The following is a 24,749-nucleotide window of genomic DNA, read 5'->3' on the forward strand; positions in this document are numbered from 1 at the left end:
TTGCCCTTTGTAGACCTTCAGACAGATGAGCAGATGGCAGTGAGGAATAGCTGAGCCTGTTTTTCTCAGCTCACTTTTATGGATTCTTTAGAATTAGTCCATGATCTGGCAGGAAATTATAGAGCAGAGCTTAAAAAACACCTTATTACAAACAAAAATTCCTAAACCTACAGAGCAAACACATGGCCTTGTCCTTGCAATCCACTTACAAGCAAAGAAAAATTCTTTCTGTTGTGTGGGGTCTGCTTTGCAATTAAGCAGGGCAGTCTTTGCCATAACCCGTGTTTGGGGCCGAGAGTCATAGGAATTACCATACCACAGCCCAAGGTGATGCAGACCAGTGGCAAGAGAGTTCCTCTAGACGATGGAGCATCACTTCGTGCTTCAGTGCAGTGAAGAAGAGGAGCCCTGAGGGAGTCTTTCCTACTGCTCTGGGTTTAAAACATGTAGAGGCTGGGCAGGAGCAGCCAGAGCAGAGAAGGCTGAGAAGATGCTTCTGGTAGCCAGTGATGCTGAGAACTCCTCCATGGCTGGTGGAGACAAGCTGGGAGGAGGCTCTGACCCCATGCTGGCCAGTGTAGGTGGCAGGATGGGGAGCAGTGTACGGTTTCTGTAGGGTCCATAGTACTGGTGATGGGGCTTTTGTTCTCTGCAGGTCAAGCAGGGCTGGTGCGGGTGGAAGCTGTATGTGGAGCTGTGAACATGGGTGGTGAAAGGACCACAAAGGGCTGGTATGGCCCTTGTGTCCCAGCAGTTCTGAGAATGTCTGGTTTGTGTGGACAGGTGGGAATGCAGGAGTGAGGAGACCTTTGCTTTGCAGGGACAGCACCAGAGAAAGCCACAGGATGGACATATGCTCTCAGATGTTTTTGCTGAGGCTTGGAGAACCCTCTCCTAGCCATGTCCCCTGTACAGCTCTATCAACCACCCTCAGGTTTGGCTTCAGTCCTTTGCTGTTCCCTTGCTGGGACCTCTTCCTCACTCTCTCCTGTGCCAGCCTTCCCAACCTTATCCCAAACCCATTGCACTCCCTTCCCTTTCAGCGCTGCCATCCCGTGCTATGGCATTCTGCACTTGCATTTGAAGTGCAACCGGAAATTCTCCTGGAGGTGACAACCCTGGCCAGCCATGTGATGTGCTAGGTGACAGGCAGAGACTGCCAAACTAGGGACATTCTCCTCTCTTCCCATCTTCCCAGCCAGCCCTGACACTTTCCACCTGGCTTAGCGATACCCAGAAAAGAGTTGATGCCAGCTAGACACAAGCATATAGCTTCGGTAAAGTTGTGCCTCTTTCTGCTCCTGGGTCTTTACCTTCCCTCCAGGGGAAGGTAAAATGAGAGCTTTTTGAGAGGACACATCGATGAGGAGTTGTGAGAGATTGGGAGATGAAGGGGGAGAAAGCAGTCTGGAGAAGAGGAAGGTTCAAGTGCTCGGAGAGATGAAGGAGAGACAGAAAGGGTCAAGAGCAGAGAAAGTGAGATAGAGAAAGAAAGTAAGAAAGCAAGATATGGAGGGCTAAAAGGGAGTAACAACAAAAGCACAGGGAAAGGGGCCATGGAAGCTGGGAGGGCAGTAAGAGGGTGGAGGAGCAGCACAAGCTGAGACTGCTGGAGTAGCAAAGGCAGACATTTCAGCAAGGGAAGAGGAGATATCTCTTTTGTTCCCATCATCAGTAGAGACCCAGTGCTTCTCAATCCATGGCTCTTTGTACTCCTTCAAGATCCTGAAGGCCCTGTGCTGAGCAGGGCTGCCCCTGGGAAGCTCCCAACAGAGACCCCCCCATGGCACTGTCTTCCCTGTGCTCCCACAGCACAGGGGCTGTGTTGTGGGGGGAAGGCTCGTCCAGAACTGGCTCAGTACTGGTGGAGAGAGACTGCTGCAATGGGGGATGAGATGGAGTGACTGCAGGACAGCTTGGTCTCATCTGTACAGGATCAGGAGCCTGTGACACAAGCACGGCTTTGGATCTTAGCACTGAGCAGGGCAAATGCAGCCTCTGCAGCAGAAACATGTTCTTTTTCTCTGGGTTTTGCTTTTCTCTTTTTTTTTTTTCAAATACAGCTATTTTCCTCAAGCACTTTGATGCTTCTCAATAGATGCTACAGCCCAAGAACTAATTCTGTCTCCTCCCACTGGTCACTTCCTCTGAACCACAAAATGTGTCTGTCGCTTATCCACTTCCAAGCTGCCATTTCCCCTTGGGAAGCCACAGCAAGAAATGGGCTTAAAAAGCTGGGCTACCATGCCCTCAGCCCAACCAGCTGCCTTCCCACGCACTGAGGAGCCAAGAGAAATCTCTGCTGCCCTCACTTGAAGACACTGCGAGCACTGGCTCCACCATCTCTCCTGGAGTCTCTCCTTGCCGTGTCTCCAAGTGATTAAAACAGGACCACAGCATGACCCACACCTCCCACCTCCAAACCTCTCCTGCTCCTAGAAATCCTTCCCCCCCATCCCTATTCCCCCCAGACACGACAGAGAGCTGAGACACAGAAACAAGAGAAAGGAACATGACAGACAGTCCGCTATGCAAAAAACAAACTGAGGATGAGGACACTCTGGGGAGGACAGGGAGACCTCACCTTGGGTCACTCTCTGGCACATAGGTAGGCACGCACACACACTCACACTCGCATCCTCTCACACACATGGAGGATGCACCACATGTTTCAAGATGGGTCCATGGTAGACTCAAGGGTAGCAGGGGTGGGTTGTCATATCCAGAGACACTGAGTGACAGTGGGGATGTGTGTGTGTGTCATTCACAGGTTACTTTCATGGTTTTCCTCTGTCTCGACAGTCATGGGGGGCAGCCCTCCGTTGTCATTCAGCCGCTTGGCCCTGTAGGTCTCATAGTGGATGTTGTGGGTCACTTCTTTCAGGTCCTGAAGGTGGGTCCTGCAGGGGGCAAGGTGAAGGTGGGGTTAGGAGGAAGATACGATAAGCAAGATGAGCTCAGTCAGTATTAATCTTCTGATGATCATTTTATTCCCCAAGATAAATGGAAGATCTCTTCAGGCAGTCTGGCTAGTGAGCATACCCCTTTCTGCGTGGATTGCATGGGTGCCATCATACATAGCTGAGAGCTGGAGCATCAGCATTCAAGAATACATATGCAGGATGCAGGATATCGGCTGAAATCCCTGTCTGTGCTTGCCAGTGTCCTGCTGCTCACATCTGTGCCAGTGGGACAGCCACTGGCCATCCTGGTATGTCAGAGCAGACATGGTCTTATCTCATCTGAAGCAGAGGTGAGACAAGAAAGCACAAGACAAGCACCAGGAGGGTGTAGCACGTCCACTGCAGATGTTACCTCAGAACAATGCTGTGAACATCATCTTTAGCCTCCATAGAAAGCCTGTGGGCTTGGATTTCTGTGTAGTTTGTGATGGTCACTTGGTTAGGATGTTTTCACTGTAAGACTCAGGGGAAGCATGTCTGCTGCAGAAGGTATCGCAGAACAAAAAGAGGGCAGTGGGGTGATGTCCAAGCATGTCTCAATACCACCATACCAACAGGTGGAATGAGCCACAGGGCTCCATCTTCTAAGAGTGTTTCCTTTATTTTCTTAGTTTTGGTGTTGTTTTAAAACCTTCTTATATTTATAGGGAACTGAGGTGACCCTGGGTCTGCACCTCTTCTACAGAATTTAGGGCAGGTATCACTTGTGCTGAGACAACTCCATGAAACAGAGTAGAAATAAGACTGGACAATGAAATACAGAACTTTCCATTTCCAGGTCATATATTCCAGCACATCTCTCAGCCTGGTAGGACACATGACCTAGGATGTGGTAGTGGCCTCTTTTTCACCGACTCCATCCCAAACCCATTGTCAGCAAAAAATAGAAGCAGTTTCAACCTAATATCCTTAATGGGATATAAGGGGGGGGTGATAGTACCCTGCTTTTCTCCAGGCATCCAGCTCATACATGAAACTAGTACCTACTTCACATAGTGGTCGTGTCACTAAGAGAGGCACTAGAGCATCCAGCCCTTAACTCAGTCTAACCCTACCCCACATAAGTCTTCAGTGCCTGAAATATACTCTATTTTCATTTCCATAGGGGCTATTTCACTCTAAGAGGGTCTCAGGAAGACACCCTGCTCATCAAGAGCAAACTGGTGTGTGACCATGGCCTTACCTGATGACAAAATCTCGAAGTAGGGCAAATTCACAGTGAGTCAGGTTTTCCACTGAAAAAAATAGCAAGCAAATGTTAGGTTTGACTTTTTCCAGCAACCGCTTTCTGGTTACATGGAAGAGCATGGGAAGGTCATTGCTATGGGGCAGGTTCTGGTGGGCAGAGCCTGCATACTTCAGAAGGGACAGACAGCTATCTGAAAGGCACAGTCAGGCATTGAGGAGACATGCTAACAGATGCTGAGCAGTCATGTGTGCAATTGTATTTGAAAACCAAGGCAGCCTCAGGACCTCAGCCTCACACACGGTGCTGTTCAGAGTGGCTCCAGCTCCTACCAGTTGGCAGCAGGGGTACCACATTGACCATGCCAGTTCCCTCCCAACAGTGCTATTTGAGCATTCTCCTCTTGCTTGGTTTCAAAAAGTTTATCACAAAAGGGATGGGAAGGTGGCCATGGGACATGCCGTCTGGATCCTGGTTTATTACTGGGGCCTGCAGAGAAACTTTCAGCTCCCAGAAACAAGGGATTCTTTTACCTTCAATGATTCCCCAAGGTGTTTTCCTGCCCAGGACTCTTTTGCCATTCACTTGGTATTCCTTGTCGCTGCCCACTACTGCAAAGGGCATGCTTTCCTGCTGGGGAGAGACATGTGCAGAGATCTATTGAACCCATTCCAGAGAGCAGCACAGTCACTGTTCCCCATCTGCTTTCCTCCTCTCAGCTCACCAAACATAAGGCCTTTTCCAAGAGGAGAGATTCTCCAGGACAACACTGGCAGTCCTCTTTACCCTTGCACTCCCCAAGCTTAGTGGGTAGTTTGCAGCAGTGCAAAGACTCTGATGGGGCAGGGGGGAAGAGCTTTTCTGTTCCCATCTCCAGCATTTCTGAAGAGGGGGATAACCAAATAAGAAGTACCTTGGCTGGTACTTCTTACGAGGGTCTGTCAGCCCAGCATTATCCATATAGAGAATTTGCCCTGTTTCTCAACCAGGTTGTAGTTCTCCACCAGAAGAAGGAGATAACTCAAAATAATCCTCCCCAGCAAGACACATGAACATTCAACAAGTTTAATGTCTGAAATGGTTGTACTGAGGAAGACCAGAAATGGGGTGGGGATGCAGCTTTCCTGGGAAGTGGGACAGTAGGTGAGGCTATTGGTGACTGAGACTCTTAGCACAGGGAGAAACCATTCATTTCCAGAACACAGGTGCTGGATGTTCATAGATTCGCTCTGCTTTATAGTATCACTGGGCCTGGGAAGGGACTGCAGTTACCAAAGGAGCGGAGATCAAAAAGCAGTTTATTTCTTACATGTGATGCTGAAGTGCAGAACAAAATGTGGTTGGTGCTCTCGTCAAAACCAGTAACTGTTTGGAGAAGGAGCAAAACCCATCTAGTCTTCTCCAGAATTTGTAATATATTGCCAAATGGGAAATGATTAATAAGATGGACAAGGTGGGAATTTCTGCTGGGGCTGTGACAGTTGGGGCAGTCAAAAGGGCAATTGTCAGGGAGCAGTACAAGAGTTTCTTGAGGACTGTGTGGATGCCAGTCTATTTTCAATAAGAGCCTAGCTACAAAAATGATGGGTGGGATAACAAAATGCACTAGCATCACGAGGCCAAGAGGTGTTGTCAGTACGAAAGCAGCCTGGGTTATTATATGGGAAGATGTAAGTTTGAGGCACAAAGAGCAGCATTTTGGGAATAACAGCAAGAATTTCTGCTACAACTTCAGAGCTCATGAGCAAGTAGTGTCTGAGGGAGTGGAAGGACCCCATGTGCTAGTCAGATGCAGAATGACCATGAGCCACCAGCGTGATACAATTGTTTAAAATGCACATGTGGTCCATGGGTTTAGCAGTTCAGATCTCAGGAGAGATGGGAGAGCATCGGGTACCAGCACCAGTGCTACAAAATCAAATCAAACTGGAGCAGTCACAGGAAAAAGTGACTAGGAGCATGGACTACTGAGGAATGGAAGGCTCATCCAAAGAAGCTTGTCTCCTTTAGCTGACCAGAAGGTCCCTACATCTGTTGCATCTTTCATTCATGAACCAAGAAGCACTTAAAAACCTCTAGTGACACATGTCCATTTTACACTTGTTAAATATGACAAGCCCTCATCCCCCCTTCCCCTCCCATGATAAAATGTTTCCTACCCTGATTTTGTCGTTCTCTGTTTTATCCTCCAAGTCCTCATCAAACTCTTTCTGGGGGTAAAACTCGATCCCATTTACTTCTAGCTCTTTGCGTACCTGGGCAGAGACACATCTTGGAGCACAAAGCAACACAAAGCTGAGGGAAAGGCAGGTGGGGTGTCTGGGCAAACACATCTGGGACATCCTTCCAGCAGGCAGGGGCTGGAGGGATTGTGCCTGGGAACTGTGCAGCAAAGTGAGGACACACAGAGGCAATGATGAGTCTTTCTTCCCAACCCCCAGTTACTTGTCTTGCTCTGCTGTTCCCGTGACACTAGATGACACAGGGATACACGTTTCTTCCCCCTCTAACAGATGCCTTTCTTGCCACAAACAGCTGCATCTTCAGGACTTACCCACCAACCCAGCACTAGACTCTGCGCATGCCCCAGGGACTGTGCTGCAATCCCAGGAAGAAGCATAGCGTGCATTTCTCCCACCTCCAAGCCAGGGCAGGGAAGGATCTCATGCAGGAGAGGAGATACTCACTCTTTGTTTGAACTCAGTCTTTTCCTCCAAGGTCATGGTGTCAGCCTTGGCAATAACTGGGATGATGTTCACTACTTTGCTGAGATGTTTCATAAACTCCAGGTCCAAAGGCCGCAGGCTGCAGCCCAAGGGGGAACAACATGGAAAGGGTCACTTTACCCTCCTCCCCTTTCATCCTAGTGACTCTCCCAGCATCAGGGCATCAATTAACCCCCCTTGTACGTACCCTGCTTGCCACCACTGTGCTCTCATTTCCTTCTTCCTATCCATCCTGCCCTCTCCCAAAAAACAGTGGTATTTCTCCTGCCCTTGTTATCCTAGACCCTTCCAAGCCCCACAGCACTCGAAATTAAGCTAAACAGTGGCCAGTCCTGCAGGCAGGACCCCTGGGCCTGAGATGGAACAGTGCAGGGTATGTATCTGGTACAGAGCACTGAGGACTTGAGGAAGGATGGGGGACTGTGTACATACGAGTGGCCTGTGGGGGAGATGAAGTAGAGGCAGCAGTGCACTCGCGTGTCTGGAATTCGTTTCTTCCTTGCAATATTCACCTCCTCTTTCAGAAATTTTTCATATTGCTCATTGATGTATTTCTCAATAGGCTCCCAGCTGTTAAGGTGGGAGAGAGAGATGAATAGACAGGTACAAATCTCCACATGTTCCTGCCTACAGTGTTCCTAGCTCTGACAGCAGCAAAGCACACTCAGGCATAAAAAATACCCACCACAAGCATCTCACCATTAGCTGAGATGTTTAAGAGTTTCTGTAACTGGGCACAGAAATAGGCACTTCCTATGTAATGTGTGCATACCCCCGAGCATGCACACAGACCCAAGGTGCTCACAGTTCCATGTCCCCACTACTGGCTCCCTAAGTGCAATAGGAGTCCCAGGTGCTTTCCAGGCCAAGTAGATGAGAGTTGCTCCATATACCACCTCAACTCCAGCCCTTTCTGTGACACAAGGTCTTGACCATGTAAAACTCACCAGTTCTCGTTGTTGATCTGGTCCCCAAATCCTGGTGTGTCAATCACTGTCAGCTTCATTTTGACACCGCCTTCTTCAATGACTGGGAAAGACATTGCAAACAATCAATAAACCTCCCAGGGCACTGCTCATGTTTCTGTACCCTACAAGGGAACAAGAGTGCTCTGCCTTCATCCCTGCCCAGCAAGCATGACCAGGCTAGGCTGGGTCATGCCTCAACAGTGGTGACCCCCACTTGCATTTCTGACACCAAATTTTGCTGACCTCTGCACCAAAGCCACCTTATACTACTCTGCCACAGGAAAATGGATTTGTGCTCAGTTTGTGGCCCAGAGCTAGTACCTGTCTTACACAACTTGTCCTCCCCATCCTGAATCTGAGATGATACACATTACTCTGCACCACTGTAGAAGCTGTGCTGATGCTTTGCCATGAGGAGATGTATTCTACCAAACTTGGGATGGGAACCCACTAATGCAGCTTGTATTGACTATTAAGTGTCCGCAGGTGGGAATGACTTACAGCAGGGCTTAATCCGCATATGTAGACTAATGTGTTGGCAGAAGAAACATCTATAACTCTTTTTCTACCCCTCACTTTTAGCTGTGGCATCAGTGGCATCACTGTTTAAGAAAAGCCATGGCTGGATCTGAGGCCATCTAAAACTGACACTTGTCCTTTAGCTTCCCATGAATAAAGGACTGCCTAATACCAAAGAACTGTTTGCATAAACTACTGGGGTCTTCTGCAAGACTGTGCTGAAGCATAAGTATTGCTTCACCCCAGCAGCCTGGCTCTTACCATGCCCAATGGCTTTGATCTCCACTGTCTTGGGGATCTTCTCCTCCCGGTTCCATCCTGAAGATTTGCGGCTCACCTGGGATTTGAAGAGGGTGTTCACCAATGTAGATTTTCCCAGTCCACTCTGACCTGAGGATTGCAAAGAGGAAGCCTATGACATGTGCCACAGCCCTGCAATGACAGCAGGCCCAGGGGATGGAGCCAGGCTGGCAGGAGAAGGGACTGCAGGGGTCTCCTTGCCTTGTGCAGGCTCTCCTTTCCCCTGCACCAACTCCTCTCTGCAGGGCTTGCCCTCCCACCTGACCCCATAGGAGAGTCCCTGGCCATGGTTCCCAGTACCTCAACTGCTACGTGCCTACCTACAACCATGATGTTGAAGTCAAAACCTGTCTTCATTGTTTTCTTACGCATCTGCTCAATGATGGTGTCTATACCGATGTAGCCCAGCAAGTTGGCGTTAATGCCCATGGGTTTCATTGGTACGACTGGTTTTTGTCGTGGCTCTGGGACCAGCTCAGACATGGCTGCTTCGTTTTTGTTCTCCACTGGTCCTACATAGGGAGAAAGATTGAAAAATCATCATTAAGGTGTAATAAGGACCCCCTTGCTGACTTGTCACAGGGACTGAGGGCAACTTTGAGCATCCATTTCAAGGGTACTTGATGACTGGATGGCAAGATTGTAGCAGTAAGAAGTTCCTCTTCAGGGAGGAACATCTACTTGAATTTCCAGCACACCCTTCAATGTATCATACCAGATGAGGAGGTAGAGAAATGGGGTTTGTTGAGCATGCAGCATGCTGAATGCTACCTCAGCACGAGGTGAACCTGGCTGGGTACCTATTTGGGTGCCCAAAGTTCTGTGTGTGCCTCCTCAGTTTTGTCTCCCAGTTCTTACCAGGTTCACCAGTGTTTTGCCCCTCCAAGTTTAGCATGAAATTCGCAGTGGAACAGACTTCCAAAAACTATCATGTGTCAAGTCCTGTCATTGAAACAAAGTTTGGGATTTACCATGAGGACTTCAAAGCTTAGACCTTGCCAGGGACAGCTGCATTATTGCCTGTGCTGTGAAGGCTGAGTTCCTCAGAGAAAGGCAGTGATGGAAGTGCAAAGCATGGTCACAACCTCTGCACTTACCTCCCACCCATAGATCAATGGGTTTTGTTATGCTCAAGAAACTAATCATTGTGACCAATAAACGAATTATCTGCATCTTTCCCTCCTCACTTCTTCCATGTAAAACAAACAGGCAAAGAGAAAGCTCCTGCTGGCTTTATGGGCTCCCTGACTCTTTCAGGTGATGGCACACACTGCTTGAGGTGGGCCTCATCCATTTATCTCCATCTCTTGTCTCATTAGCGAGCAGCCCCCACCCGCTGGGAGGAAGCTGGAGGTTGGGAGAGAACATGACATGGGATAAAAGCTGTAATTGATGGGGAAGGGAGGCATGAGGGATAAATCTAGAAAGGAAGATGAAGGGGATGGGAATCAAATACCTTTCATACACAGACCAGCTGCAAACTAAAGCCTCTCCCACTCTAATTACTTGACTCCCCCATGCTTTGTCTCATTAGATGGTTATTTTCCCAGGACAGGGACAGCATCTGTTTTTGCTTGCTAAGCACTCCACTTGTTTTGGAGGCCACTTCAGTTGAAGTATCTCACACTAAATTATCCCTTTCCATCATTCGGTGGAGTTTTTCGCTCCACTCAGCAGAACCCATTGGCTGCAGAGGAGGATGTGAGAAGCCAGGCAAGCGACTGCCATTCAGTGGGTGATGGATGCTGCTTGGAGAGGAAGGTGATTCAGAGGTCACCAGGCTGGGGACACTGGCAGCACCAGTTCAGGGTCCTTGTGACAGCTCAGCCGGGCCAGGCAGAGACCGGGGCTGGGGAGAGGTCAGAGTGATGTTGTTTGAGGACAGGGTTAGGCTGCATGGGTGGCTGGTGACCCTGCCCAGCATTTCCACATCAAAGCCCTTACATAGGCACAAGGGCTGCTCTACACAGTGAAGATTTTACATTGTATGTAATCTTTAATACCCCATGATCATGTGCTGAGGGCGGACCTTGTGGAAGGGCCACCACTGTCAGGGAGAAGGGTGCCTCCACCCAGCCCCTTTGACACCACTTGGTAAGTTTTTTATGTTAGAGTGGGAGAAGGGATGTTCCCCCTGTGGGAGAGGGTGGTAGCACTTCCACCCATGCACAGCACTGTGGATAACGTCTGAAGGTTCTTGTACCTTCACCTTGCTGGCAGGGGAGAGCTCTGCTGGAGATGGTCCCTCACTCTGAGCTATCACCATCCTCTCCTGAAGCAGCGAGCAGTAGCCTGGGGGGACCAGAGCACAAGATGGACTGTTGGCTTGAGCCAGGTTGGCAACTCAGAGCACCTCATGCTGCCGGGCAGCTGCCGGGGGAGCAGCCTGCCCAGCCAAATGCTTCCCAGCTGCAGTCTGCTCTTGCACCCATCACGGCTCGTCTGTGCCTTCCCTGCTGACGGAGCACCCCCTGGGGCTCCTGCTGTCTTTTCCCAGCTTTCTCAAAGCTGCTGCCAGCCAGGAGAGCCCTGCACAGCATGGTGGACCAAGGCAGCCAGCTCTCTTGCACTCTGCCCTTTGCCCCTCCTCACCCAGGTACAGGACCTGTGCCATAGTCATGTGGCTGTGCCATGCCCCTCATCCTGCTGCAGCATCCTCCAGTGCACAGCTCACAGAGACCTGCTCTCGTCCCACCTACTCCAAAGACAGGGAGAAGAGAGAATGAGAGAGGGAATGATGTGGGGAAATGGGGCAGGGGATTGTGGCCCCAGTAGCGCACTTGCCTACTGCAGTAATGGGGGCAAATAAACACCAGAGGTGGACAGGGAGCAGGATAAGGTGAGAAGAAAGCCCAGCTGAGCAGCTGCATGGGATGACTGCACGACCTGGCTGCAACCCTTTTGCTGCCTGGGCTGTAGCTTGTCTTCAGGGAATCTATTGCCCTCTCTTTTATGCCTCCTTATTCTTACACAGGGAGGAGGAAGCAGGTAAATTGCTGGCAGCCAACCTCAAGGCTCACTAAGAAGTTCATAGCTCATACCTCAATCTCACCGAAGGATGCTTTGCCCAGAGCCAGGAGATGTTCCCAACTCTGCTGTGGACATTCAATATGTGGCCATCTGTTTGCAGGCTTTACTGCTGGAGCCAGGAGCTTGCAGCAGCTGGAGCAGATATTTCAGAGTCAGGTTCCTGACCACCTATATAAAGCCCTGAGATCAAGAGAAAAGATCTGCAGAAGACTCCTTAAACATTTCCTGGATTTTCCATCAGTGATGTTGCCCTGAGCATTTGATTTTGGACATTCAAGGTCTCAGTGTAGGCACCCTCCCTTTTAACTCTCTTTCCACACAGCCTCGGGCAGGGAAGCCCCATTTTGCAAAGAGGTGCCCAAGGGCTCAGCTTTCCACACACAGTTTTCCGCTTCTTGACTCCCACAGAGGAGTCCAAGGAGCCAGCTGAGGAGCAGCTTGCTGGGGAGGTCAGGGTCTGCAAAAACCAAGGCAGAGCTATGACAACCTCCTTGAGACATGAAACGTGCCTACTTGGTCTCTTGGGAATGGCTCCGCTTCACATGCAGTAATGCTAATGCCGCTAGGAAACCTCATTAGTGCCCTGAATGACTGGTCAAGGGGTACTATTGTGCATGCTAGGCACATCCTGGCCCCTCCAGATGTCTGCTGTAATGAATACATGATAGGGTACTACAGCCAGTACAGCTGATAATGAATAGAGGGTTAGCCAAGGTTAACCACTTGCATCCGCTGCTTGCATTGTCACCCTTTTCCTTGCCACTTAGTTCCATGTGCTAAGCCAAGTTCATTTAAGAGGTCATTGCTGCCTGGTTCCTGGTGGGAGCTGGCTTGGGCTGGGCTGACAGGGGATAATCTCTGGCTCATAGGAGATGCTCCACTTGGCTCTGGAGCAGGGAGAGGTGCAGCATCTGGGACCAGGGAGGGCAGAGCCAGAAGGGCAATGGGTGCCTGGAGAGGTCCCCATGGTCCCAGCTGGCTCCTCCTTCTAACACCCCCTTATCCACCCCAAAACCACTCCCTGAAAGGCTGATGTACATGTCCAGCTGCAAACACCACTCCTGAAGCACACGCTTCACATCTGCCTACCTCGTGTTCACAGCAGATAGCTGGGGACAGAGGTGGCCCTGCGGGTCCCTTAGGGGCTCAGATAGCTGGGACTAACATCTACTCTGTCCCCATAACCCAGATACAGTAGCATCCCCTCCCCCTGCCTTCCCATCCTTTGTCTAAGTGGTAAGAGGGAGGGAGGGCTGCAAACAGTTGCTCACCACAGCCCAGCTTCCAGCAAGGAAAGGCTATTTAACCCCCACATGGACAACCTCCTGGCAGCTCCCGTGTGGCATGAGGCTGTCCTGCTCTGGCTGGAGGCAGAAATCGACACATGAGTCTCACCCCAGCCCCTTCCACTTGCATGGCTCTGGACCCACAGTTCCACTGCCTGCAAACATGGAACAGGGAGGAAGGATGGGGTTGGAGCTTGAAGGTGTCTGACAGGGGTAACACCAGGTTCCTGGGAAGAAAAGCCAGCAGCTCCTTCAATAGCCCTTCCTCCCTGGGGCTTGCAGGCATTGCTTCTGATCTGAAGGTGCTGGACTGAGCATCCCTCTACTGGAAAATCCCTTTTACCCCTCAGTTTCTGTGATGACCCAGGCATTTCTCCCAGTTGTGCAGTGCAAAGGCTAAGCTGTGCCGGATGCACTGCGTGACCTCAGGGTGCAGAACAGAGCCATTTTTCTTACCAGATCTTTTTGCCTGGCCTGAGGACCGCTGAACATTTCCAGTGAAGCAGGGAAACTCATCCCAGTCCTTCAGCTGCTGCAGCCTTCCTGGCAGCAACCTTCCTTCCCTTCAGTGCTCTGCAGAGGGCTCAGGCAGGAGCCTGGCTCTGCCAGGGCCGCAGTGAAATCTAGGGCAGTGTGTGCTGAAGGTTCTCTGGAAGTGAAGGGGCTGGAGGTGAAGGGGCCGGGCACGTCCCCAGCCCCGCCGCTGCAGGGTTAGATGCTCACCTCAGCCCCAGCTGTACCCAGACTGCCAGTCCCCGGCCGTGCATCTCTTACCCCATAGCCCGGCTCACCCCTGGGTGGCACGGCTGTACCACAGGGCGAGAGGATGCTGAGCACCCCTGGACCACCGCAGCTGCCTGTGCTCCTGCCCGCCTTCCCGCCCGTGCAGGGCCTCCCTGCCCGCCGCTGGCTCCTGCACAGATGCCCAAGGAGCAGCACAGGATATTGCCCCTGCAGCCGCTGCCTGTCACTAGCAAGGGACAAGCCAGCCGACGAGCAGCTTGTGGGCTTCCTGCAGCCCTGGACCAGCTCGGATTATCTCTTTCAAAGCAGCCCCTGACGGCAGCTACTCCAGATCAGATCCGCAAACAGCCCATCTCATTCTCCTTCATGCCAGACTGCTGCCACCAAAAGGAAAAACGAAGACAGACAAAGCCAGGACCGATTTCCCCTGCTGCCCTTCGGGGTTATTCCTCCTCCGTGGCCAGAGCTGGGCAGTATGGAAGCACAGCGGAGGGTGCCTGCACAAAAAGCCCCAGCGGCGTCCCTCCGGCATCGCCCAGCCCTGCCAAGCCCAGAGCATCCTACCTTTGAACATGAAGCTTCCTTTGTCTCCGAATCCTCGCCCAAGGGGGTGGGTTTCCCCTTACTTTCCTAGCCTGACGCTGGCAGGGCACGGTGGGCTACGAGGCGCCGCTTTTACCTCCCTCTTTCTTCCCTGTATCCTCTTCTCCCCACCTCTCCTTCCCCTCCTTCTCCAGTGGCTATTTCAGCGGAGAGGGGATGCTGGTGCTGCTCCTGCTGCCATCGTCATGTGACCTGAATATTAAACATCGCCGCAAAATCTCCCCCCGCGCACCCTCCCCGGCTCCATCCCGGGCCCCGGCCCCTCCGGGGGGGCGAACAACCACCGGGATGGGGACAGCACCGCCAATGGGCCCCCTCCGTGCCCTGGAGGGGCCCCCCTTGCACACCCACATTACACAGGCCTTTTCTTACCCCTTTCCCTCCCAATTCCCCAGCGTTTTCAGCATCTCTGCTTGTTTAGGGAGGAAGATCTTTAACCCTTCACAGCTTGGCTCTGGCAGGGCACTCAAGGGCACTCTTTTCCCCTAGGTATTTATTGCAAGGCCTCCCTTCTGCTTTCCCGGAGGAGGGAAATTAGGAATGTTTTGGCTCATCAGAAGTGACTTGCCCTTCAGATCCGCTTGTGGAGGCGTGAGAAACCTTCTCTCTTCTGGAGCTGTGACTCCTGGCTCTCAGCCCGTGGTGCAGAGGCAGAGCGAGCGCTGTCCCCTCTGTGTGTGTGTGTACACGTGTGCATGAGTGTGTACGTGCGTGTGTGTTCATGTGTGTGGTGAGCAGGAAGAGGCGCTGCCCATGGGCCATGCTGGGGTACGCAGGTCACATCCCGTGTGCCCCCGCAGGCATACACACATGCCTGCACTGCCCACCTGCATGTGCCCAGTGGATGTGCTTGCATCTGGAGAGGGGGCACATCCTGGAGGGGGATGCCCCTTCCCCTCTCTGTGTTTCCTTCTCCTGCATTCTACAAGAAATCTGGAAAGGGACTTTTTACAAGAGCAAGTAGTGACAGAACAAGGGGGAATGGATATAAACAGTCAGAGGAGAGATTTAGATTAGACAGTGGGGAAAAAAACCTGGAACTGCCCAAGGAAGTTGTGACTGCCCCATCCCTGGCAGCGTTCAAGGACAGGTTGGACACAGGGCCTTGGAGCAACCTGCTCTAGCAGAAGGTGCCCCTGCCCATGGCATGGAGTAGGAACTGGATGCGCTTTAATGTCCCTTGCAACCCAAACCATTCTGTGAGTCTGTTTGTGAGCCCTGGCTGCACTCTGCCCCTGCAATGCTGTGCTGGGGCCAGGGCAAAAAGGAAACTGCACCCTCTGTGGGTTACAGGACCATTTAGGAATCACTGTCAGTCATTACCCAGAGTAGGCTGAGTGGTCCACAGCCTGGCTGCCTAAGACAGATGACAGACAGAGAAACATCCCAGCACCCCCAGCATCTCCTGTCATGGTGCCCATGGCTGTCCATTTCCTTGCTGAGTGCCAGGCTCACCTCCACACAGGCTCACCTCCTGTCTGCCTTTGCCCACCCACATTCCCAGTGTAGGGAAAGGAGAAATGGCCTCCAAGGAAGGAATTGCTCCCCATCCTCCCCATGTCCCCCCATTGCTCCCGCAGGGCCCTGCCCCATGCCAAGCCCCATGGCACTACCAAGGCACCCCTTTGCGCCTCCCTCCCCCCTTGCCCAGCCCATCCCAGCAGCAGAGACCCACCGGAACATGGTGGGGCGCAGGGAACCCCCATCTTCATCACCAGGGAGGCTTCGGCCCCGCCACATCGCTGGGACCCCGAGGCCACTGTGGGCCGAGGCCGAGGGGGGACGGGGGTGATGGGGGCCGGACCCCGCAGCCGCTCCCAGGGGAGCCCCCCGGCATCCACACTGGCCTGGCGCAGGGTGACCGAGAGGCAGCTCCGCTTCGTGGGGGCACCAAGGGGGCTGTCCCGCCGCTGCGACGGGGTCGGGATGCGACTGGGGCCGCCTGGAACGGGCAGGTGGCCGCGGTGATGGGCGACGTCCTCCTCCATGGCTGCAAGAACGAGGGCAGGGTCCCGGCGGTCCCCCCTGCCGGGGCCGCGGCGTCCCGGGGCGCAGCTCCCCGGCAGCGCTGCCCAGCGGCCAGCCCGCCTCCGGGCAGGACAATAGCGAGCCTGTGCCCTGTGCCCACGCCTAGCGCTGCGGCCGCTCCTGCCCCTGCCCTGGCGCCTTCCTGGCTCCGTGCCATGGGCAGCCCCACGGCACAGCCCCTGCCCTGCTCTCCTGGTGGGAGGTGATGGAGCAGTGCAGACCCACCGGGTCAGGCCGGTGCTGGCTGCTCCCAAGGACAACCGGGGTGATTGGGAAAAAAAAAAAAAGAAAAAAAAAAAAGAAAATCTCTGAATTTTTTAAATGTTTCTCCATCCTCTCACCCCCCCCCCCCCCCCCTTCAAATAGCAAATTTCAGTTACAGGATTATGCCCTCCTGAGAAAGTTCGCTCATCAGGCGTTCATCAAGGTTAACGCTTCTTTCCTTTACTCTGGTTTTCTTCTGCTGCTTCATTATACTGATTGTTTCTTAATTTTGTCAGCTTCGGGGTCGAGCAAGCAGCTTTCCACTGTGCACCTTCCTCACCATGAAAGAGACTTCGAAGGGCAATGCAGTGACAAAGGAAGGAAGAAGAAAAGTGTTTTGGTGGAACAGGATGAGAATATGTGTGTTTTGTTGGGCAAATGGGAGCAAAGAGGAGAGATGGGCACACGTAGCACGCAAAGCATGGCACCCACAGTGGCATGTCAGGTCATGCACCCAGCCTTTGGGTGGCCAGGGCTGAGGGCTGGAGGGATAACAACAAGCTGTGAGGAGTGCTGGGGATAAGGACAAACTAACTTCTCTGCTACTTTAAAGGCAAAGAGACAGAGAAGGTGGAAAAGACCAACCTGATCCTGGGCAGTATGCCCAGCACTGAGTATCTTGCCTGATGCTTTACACAGTTTAATTCAGTGACTATTTCCCTCTCCCCTGAGGTCTCTCTGGCTGCACAGGTCCCATAGGGGTGTCACAGTCTCAGTTTTCAGGCAGTGTTTGCATTTGGCTGAATTATTCCTAGATAGCCCTGTGGCATAACCGGCACAGACACCACGCGGATGAGGACCTACCCTGCTGTAAAGGAAACCTCACTGCACGCTGGTCCTTGCTACCTGCCTGGAGCTGCAGGGAGGCAGCTTCCAGGGGGAACAACAGGAAAAACGAGCATTGGCCACGCATTTTGTCACATAACTTTATTCCACTGGGGAGGGCTTTGACACCGCTGGCAATAAAGTCCTTCATACACATGGAAAATACCTGGCTTAATATTGGCTGCATTAGGACTGACAGCGCGAGACAAGCCAGAGGAGGTGAACAACCAGCTTCTCTCTAGTCCAGCCCTGACCTGTTTGTTGTCTTCTTTTTGCTTGGTTTCTATAGCAAGTCATGAGCAGAGCGGAGGTGAGAACAGGCAGGACAGCACTCAGAGGGGGGCGCAGAGGAGGGCACAGGGGAGCCCCACCACACCACGGATGCCGGCCGGGTGAGGGCAGCAGCAGCAGACCCAGCCCTTCGGTTTTACCGGGCTGGTGGCTTTCCCTCTTCTCTTCCCACTCAGCGGGTGAAAGCAGGTTTGGAGAAGGTGCGATGGCAGAGCAGTCTGCACTGGCTCAGGCCCCAGAGACCAGACCCCCCTTCCCACAGGGACGGTGTAACCTGTCCCTGGTGACTCCAAGCCCCTCAGCTCCAGTACAGAGTGCTTTATTGCTACACCATGTCTCAGCTGGGGTCCGTGCTCAGTGCTGCCCCAGCTACAAGGGAGTGGAGGTGAGGAAGAAGGCTTCCAAGCTGGCGCTTGGAGATATGGCTGTGTTGTGCCAGAGGGCAGGGGATGTGAGCCATGCAGACCATGCAGCCCAGCCCCACGGCATTTCCCTTTCACAGCTCAAGTCACCAAGGCACAAAAATACATGGGATTTACCTGTTTCAGGCTGCACCTGCACTTTGAGCAATTGCTTGCCAGGGCAAGCATTACTTTGGGAACAGGAGTAATCTCACTCACTGCATCTCCCTGCAGAGCAAGACTCCACAGTTAGGGTACTCACATCTCTGTTTTTTGGCTGAATGTAAGGACTGAATGAGGGATGAAATGTCCCAGAAAGACTCAAGAATATTTGCAGGATGTTCTGACCCATTCCTTCCTCAGCCAGAAACCATAGAGCTAGAAATTAATTTTCATCCCCAGAGAATTACCCACGGACCATCACTCACTCAAACCAGCCCAGGACACCCTCCTCCTTTCTTTGGGAATAGAAGAGAAACCTTCCATTGACGGGTTCACAGGAGAAACTGAGTGACATGAGCCCATCTAGGACACATGGCAGATTCAGGCAGCTGGCTTGAGAGACTCCTGCTGCCCAAAGCAGCCATCAGGGACTAAACAGAGACAGCACCCTGGGGATGTGGGTCACTCTGCTACTGGCAGGTTCATGAGGCGGCATGGGATGCACAGACTCATGCAGATGTGGTGGTGGCATTGTCTGACATCCCCTGGGACATTAGGAGTGGGGCACACAGGGCCCTGCATGTCCAGGGTACTCACTGCTGCACCCACTGCATCCAAAGGGTGGGTGTTGGGGTAGTAGGAGAGGTGATGAGAGGCTTTTGAGACAACCTGCTGCCACAGGTTCAGAGCTCTCCCAAACCTGCCTGTACACACTGGGCATTGCACTGGCTGGGCTGGCAGGGAGGGAGAAGGTATGATTACCAAGGGACCTTTCATTTGAGTCATTCACCAGTCTTGGCCATGGGAAGGAGCAGAAGTCCTTGGCTGGGTGAGGGCTATGAGCATGTGGGAAGCCCTGAGCCTACAGTGCCACACAAACCTTGCCTAAGAAACAAAGGGGCAGAAAGGTGAGTGGTGAGTACAAAACTCAGACCAGCAAAGAGCAAAGCTGCTATCAGCACAGCTTGCACAGGGCCGGACTGTCATCCGTGCTGAGGCTTGCAGACTGCTGTCCATGCAGGAGAGGCTCTTCTGGACTGGATGGGCAGCGTGTCAAACCTCGGGCACCCCAAAGGCCAGGTTGTCCCGAATCATCAGTGTCTTCCGAAGGTCTCGTTCCATTATCGGCCTCTGAGTTCGCCACTTATGGGCTTCCTGGAGTCCTGGCTCAAAGTAGTAAATGCAAGCTCCAAAGCCCACCAGGATGAGAATAGAGATCATCAGATACACCGGCACAAACCAATCCAAGAAGTGGGGCATGGCTGCCAGAGAAAAGGCAAGAAACCCCATGCAGTGTAAGCACCCAAGAAACACAACAAGCTTCATGATGAGACACCTGCCCCATCAGCAGGGCCCAGCCTCCCTACACCCTTCCTCACTGCCCCACCACACTCTCGTTTGTGCTAGGTCGCACACCAAGGCACTTCAGCCTTTGGAAGAGAGCAATCCCTTTGGCTCATTGCTGGCACCCCCTCACTGAGTGGCAGTCCTGCTCCCTCCCCATAGACAGGGGTGAGCCTGAGCCCCCAGCCCTGCTCCTCATCTGCTTGTAGGGGATTCTGCTGCTCTTTTGCCTGATGCTCCATGACCCCTCTGAATACCCAGTCTGAGCTGGTCTGGCTTGGGGTTGAGCCCTTCCTTGCTGCTCACCTATTTGGTGTCCCGCTTTGCCAAGGCTCAAGGACCTTGCAACGCTTGGCTGAACAGAGCCCAGATCCCACATCACATCAGGTGCTGGGCAGCGGGAGCCACTTACCAGGGGCAGCCGATCTGTCTTGCCAGGAACCCCTTGCCACCCAGGAATGAGGTGCCGAGTCTGCAGCAGTGCTGCCCTGGGGGACAAAAAACAACATAGACGCATGATCACTGTCGATCCGGTGCTAAAAATGAGTGAGGAGGACAGAAAACCTTTTCCTGCCTGGCCACCAAGGCTGAGGCTTTATGGAGGGGCAGGCAGATGGGGCTCCAGCCCCACAACCTGCTGGTGCCCTGGCCAACATACACCCTGACTCAGGGCAATTTAAAAGCTGTAATGGCACCATGTTTGTGCCCAGCTCTTATCCCCATCCTTTGCGATGGCGCAATCCGCATTACAACCCACAGTAGTGCCAGGCTCAGGCACAAAAAGCAGCCCTACAGGCTTGCCCTCCAGTGAGGGTGTTGAAATGCCCCTTGATTTCAGTGGCAACAGATAAGGCAGAGCTGCACCCATGCCAAGCTCCTGCTTTTCCAGATACCTGAAAGATGCCACCTGCAACTGTCACCCAAGACACCCCTCAGCCTGCAACCTCATGTCCACTGCCTTCCTTGTGTGGGGCACTTAAGGGGAGGCTGGGGAGAGCTCTGAGCATCTCCATCCTCTTTCCTGCTTCTGGCCTGTGTTTCCTCCCACTTACTGGCACGGATGTTGATACTTATCTGTTCTCCTTGCCTGACAGGGAAGACCTCAGAGGATTTTGCCTCCTCCTACCATGCTGTTTGGCTTTCAGCAGCCACTGGATTTGCTGCTCATGGTGCTGCCCCTACCATTGCCAAGTCCTGGAGGACTTTTTCCATCTCGCTCTCAATGATTCACGCCTCCCTTTTGCCAGGTCCTTGCTCCACCTGATCAAGAGCAAGGGGACTGGGCAGCTCAGCATCAGCCACCATATGGCTGGGAGCAAAAGGCAGTCTTGGTGCTGCTCCCACCTCTTCACGGCTGCCTCTGCCTCCCTCAGGAGAAGCTCCCTGCCCCAGCCTGCAGTAACATTGCAGATGTGTTGTGGGGAGCAGGGATCCTGCTGTGGGGCTTCCAGAAGGAATTAAGCACAGACCATGCCTCCTGACAGGAGTCTGAGGTCCAGGTTTGGCAAGAGGCCCCTCAGTGCAACTTTCCTCCATGCTCTGCAGAAGCAGCTCCTGTGCACCCCCTGCACCCCTCAGCTGCTGCAGCCAGGCTGGAGGACAAGGATGCTGCAAACCCCTCTTCCAGAGGTGCCTCTGCCATCAGCCCCAGCTCATGACACCAATGGTCAGAAAAGGTGACTCGGGCTTGGGGCCCCCGGTGCAACGGGAGAAAAGCCAGCAACCTCATTTCCTTCCCTGACCGTCTGCTTTCCAAACCTGGGAGTGAAGCTGCCATCCAAAAAGTACCGCAATAAAAAGCAGCCTTACAGACTTCCCAATTTATCCTTTCTCTGTAGCCGGCAGCGCCAGCACTTCCCAGCTCCTCGCCAGCAGCCTATTCTTCAGTCTACTTGCTATGCAGCCCTCACCTTGTGCTGCTTCCCCCCTCACTCGCCTGTCCCTAGCCCCAGTGAAGGATCCTGGCCATGGCTAAGCTGAGGTGTCATTCCCCACACACACAGCCTCTGCAGGACTAACCCAGCAAAGCCCTTGCTCTTGTCAGGTGGGTGAGCAGATTTTGGCTGAAAATGCTGAAAAGAGGGAGTTTTAGTCAAAGATGTCAGCTTTCTGGAGCAGCCCTGCATATATTAAATGTGCCTTAACCCTTGCTGGACCAGTAGTACTCAGCACCCCATTTGCAATGGGACATCTGTGACCTCCCAGAGACAATGTAAGTGTTCTTGGTCCTTCATCTGAGGCAGCATCTCACAGAGGTAAGCTGACTGACCCTTTAGAAAACTCTGCTACATGTGTCATTCCAGTCCCTCTCCTTCAATGTCACCCCTGCATCCCTTCATGCCACCTCCTGCTGCCCCCCCCCCCCCCATGTGCTGTGGGTGCCCTTGTGATGGGCAACCCAGGGGCATACTGAAAGTGACCTGGCAGAAACTGCTCAGGAGAGGCCAGGAGCAGGGAGAGGGGGCTTGCAGGGGACATGGAAACACAGTGGTGACCAGGCAGGGGTGAATGAGGCAGGAGTGCCATGCAGAGTGCCAGGACATGGCACAAAACCTTCCCGTGTGAATGGGTGGGAGCACACACCAGGTTGCAGCGTTACCAGCCACGGGCTCACCCCGACTATAGAGGACTCCCAAGGACTGGGCACCCCGGGGCAGCTTGGGGCAAGGGGCTGCCGATGGCTGGGGACCAGGACACGACCCCGCTCCCATACATTGCATCCCCGACAAAACCCCATCACCTGCCCTGCAACGTGCCACCTACCTCCTTCCACGGCCGCAGGGAGACGGGGTGAGGCTGCTCCCTCCGGCATCAGCCGGGCCGGTCGGGATGAGTCGGGCTCTTTCCCCAGCTGGCAGTGCCAGGGAGAAGGGACCCCGCTCCGGGAGAGGAGGGCGACAGAGAGAGGCGACAGGCGAAGGGCGGGAGGGAAGGAGGGAAGTCAGGAGAGAATGAGGGAGGGAAGGAGGGATGGCGGGGGCGTGCAGGGGTGACACGCAGCCTCATTTCCCACCGCAGCTCCTGCGGGCTTCCCCCATCGCCTCCCCGGCAGCTACAGCCCCCCTCCAGCCTCTCCAGGGCACCCTCCGCCGGCCTCAGCCCCCGAAGGAGGGAGCGTCTGCACCAATTGCATCCCCGCGTAGGGGAGAGCTGGAGGCGGCGGGAGGATTTTAGCAGCCGTCGTTATGGCAACGGGCTTCCCGAGCTCACCCGCACATGGTACCCGGGAGGGAGCCACGGGAGACGCGGCCGAGGCATGTTCTTCCCTCTTCCCGCATCACCCGCAGCCCGGGCTGCAGCGCCGGAGCAGCTGCTCTCCACCGGGCTGAGAAGGAAGGATGGGGCTGGGGAGGAGGCGAAGTGCTAGGGGACACGTGTGTAGGCTCGGGATGATGGAAATGTACGAGATGTTAAGGTTCCGCAGTTCTACCGGTGAGCCCCGCCAGGGGCTGGGGCTTGTCAGCAGCGGGATGGAGGCAGGGGGAGGCAGGAGTGAAAGGGGGAGGGAGGTTAGTACTCCCTTTGAGGGGTTTATGCAAAAATGAAATAATCAACACTGACCAAAACTATCTTCCAGTGGAAAACAAAAACATCGCTGCCTGAAGTAGTGTTTTTGCTTTCAATGGAATACACTGTTTCCTAGACCCATACCTGGCCCTGTCACGGCTGCTGCAATGTTAAAACATTTTTGGCTTTTCAAAGCAGCACAGAACAAACACCACCGAACAGCTACCAAACTATTTTGCTGTTGTTGTTGTTTGTGTTTTGTTTTTTTTTTGTACACAGGGAATTTTTCACCATGACCCAGCAGTCGTTTAATACAAGTGTTCTAACAAAATCCATCCAACAACTCGCTCCAGCCCTGCCCGCTTAGCCTCTAACACCTACAGCCCCGCAGGGCACCTGCAAGGGGTGGTTGTCAAGGCCTGGTGGCTACTAATATCCACCAAACTGTCTGAGCTCCAGATTCATGCCCGCTACATGCCTATGCCCCAGGAGCTGTGAGGTGCAAGGTCTGGCTTCCCAGTAGATTGTGTTCCAGGCACAAAGGGATTCGTTCCCTCCCCAAGTTCGTCACAGAGCCCATATGTGCTTGCTAGCTCCAAAGGGTCCCAAGCGACCTGTCTCCTGGTCTGCGCTGGGGTTTCATGCATTGGTGCAGGGATAGGGCTGTGCTAGGAGCTGTGGAAGGTGGCTGGCACACTCTACCATTTCTTTCTGATCCTCCTTTTGTCCTCCCAAGCCCCACTTCTGCTTGATGTAACTTCATAATAGCTTACAAGCATTGAGTATAGGTTCGATATACCCCTCTACCTAGCAGGATATTTGCATGGAGGATCAGATCCATCAGGATTAGCGAACTGCTTCTTGGTTTGATGGGCACTCCAGATGGTTGCCATGTGCCTCCAGAGAGAAGCCTGCAAGTGCACCTTAATTTTAACCTCACTGAGCTTCAACCATGACACCCACCTTGACCACCAGTGCAATAACTGCTTCACTAATCCCACTGCATTAAGAGAAAAGCAGAAGCCTCATGGTTTTGACAGTACTGGGAGAGAAATGTGGTTTGGACAAATCAAAAGCCAAACAGATTTAAAAGAAAAAATAAAATGTTGAAAGGATATTATTTATTGTGTTCCCAGAGCAAACCCTAAGGGTAGGCAAAGGCACAGTACATGTCATGACATGGCAGCCTCCCTTACTTCAAGAACCCTCCCAGCTGAGTCCAAAGCACCCTTGGAGGTAGCAGGAAATGAGCACAGGAGCTGGGATATGCTTGCAGAGCCTCTACCTCTGACTCCACGGCAGCTCTTGCTGTCTGTGACAGGGCTCTCAGGTGCTGTCACATCCTTTGGTTTCTGACAAGAGGTATGGCATTGGGACGGCTCCAGGCTCCATGTACAGCCCAAACCACATGGAAACGCTTCACTGCTGCTCAGCTTTCACTATGAATAAGGCTGCTGTGCGCCACTCAGCATCTTCCAGGCATAAGCATGTGCATATCATTCTGCCTGGCCCAGGGGGACTTCCAGCTGCTTCCACCTCACTTGCAGGAAGCCCCTGAGTGGCTGTGCACACACAAGCCCCTCAAAGCCATTCACTCCAGGA

General features: G+C 53.1%; 2 protein-coding genes across 6 annotated transcripts; both read right to left on the reverse strand.

Moving 5' to 3' along the window:
* Nucleotides 1–2,029: 2,029 nt before the first annotated feature.
* Nucleotides 2,030–16,339, reverse strand: SEPTIN3 (septin 3). Of its 4 annotated transcripts, none has more exons than XM_062624212.1 (10): nt 16,001–16,339; nt 8,983–9,174; nt 8,624–8,752; nt 7,823–7,904; nt 7,308–7,445; nt 6,837–6,954; nt 6,309–6,404; nt 4,683–4,782; nt 4,147–4,198; nt 2,030–2,900 (listed from the first exon to the last, which is right to left on the reverse strand). In XM_062624212.1, the coding sequence occupies exons 1-10, from the start codon at nt 16,311–16,313 to the stop codon at nt 2,765–2,767; spliced, it is 1,356 nt and encodes a 451-aa protein (XP_062480196.1). In that variant the 5' UTR covers nt 16,314–16,339; the 3' UTR covers nt 2,030–2,764. The 4 variants fall into 4 exon arrangements, with proteins under 4 accessions (XP_062480196.1, XP_062480197.1, XP_062480198.1 ...); XM_062624213.1 differs by having other exon boundaries at nt 4,683–4,779; nt 16,001–16,323; XM_062624214.1 differs by lacking the exon at nt 16,001–16,339 and adding an exon at nt 14,287–14,528.
* A 1,188-nt stretch (nt 16,340–17,527) lies between these two features.
* On the reverse strand, nt 17,528–22,918 carry SMIM45 (small integral membrane protein 45). 2 transcript variants are annotated; one of them, XM_062624185.1, is made up of 3 exons: nt 22,404–22,918; nt 20,053–20,128; nt 17,528–19,558 (listed from the first exon to the last, which is right to left on the reverse strand). In XM_062624185.1, exon 3 carries the CDS (start codon nt 19,554–19,556, stop codon nt 19,350–19,352), a length of 207 nt encoding a protein of 68 aa, XP_062480169.1. In that variant the 5' UTR covers nt 19,557–19,558; nt 20,053–20,128; nt 22,404–22,918; the 3' UTR covers nt 17,528–19,349. The 2 variants fall into 2 exon arrangements, with proteins under 2 accessions (XP_062480169.1, XP_062480168.1); XM_062624184.1 differs by having other exon boundaries at nt 22,654–22,917.
* Between the last annotated feature and the right edge of the window lie 1,831 nt (nt 22,919–24,749).

The sequence above is a fragment of the Pezoporus occidentalis genome, unplaced genomic scaffold (assembly GCF_034315485.1).
Source record: "Pezoporus occidentalis ecotype Australia unplaced genomic scaffold, CSIRO_AGI_Poc_V1 ctg263, whole genome shotgun sequence".
NCBI lineage: Eukaryota > Metazoa > Chordata > Aves > Psittaciformes > Psittacidae > Pezoporus > Pezoporus occidentalis.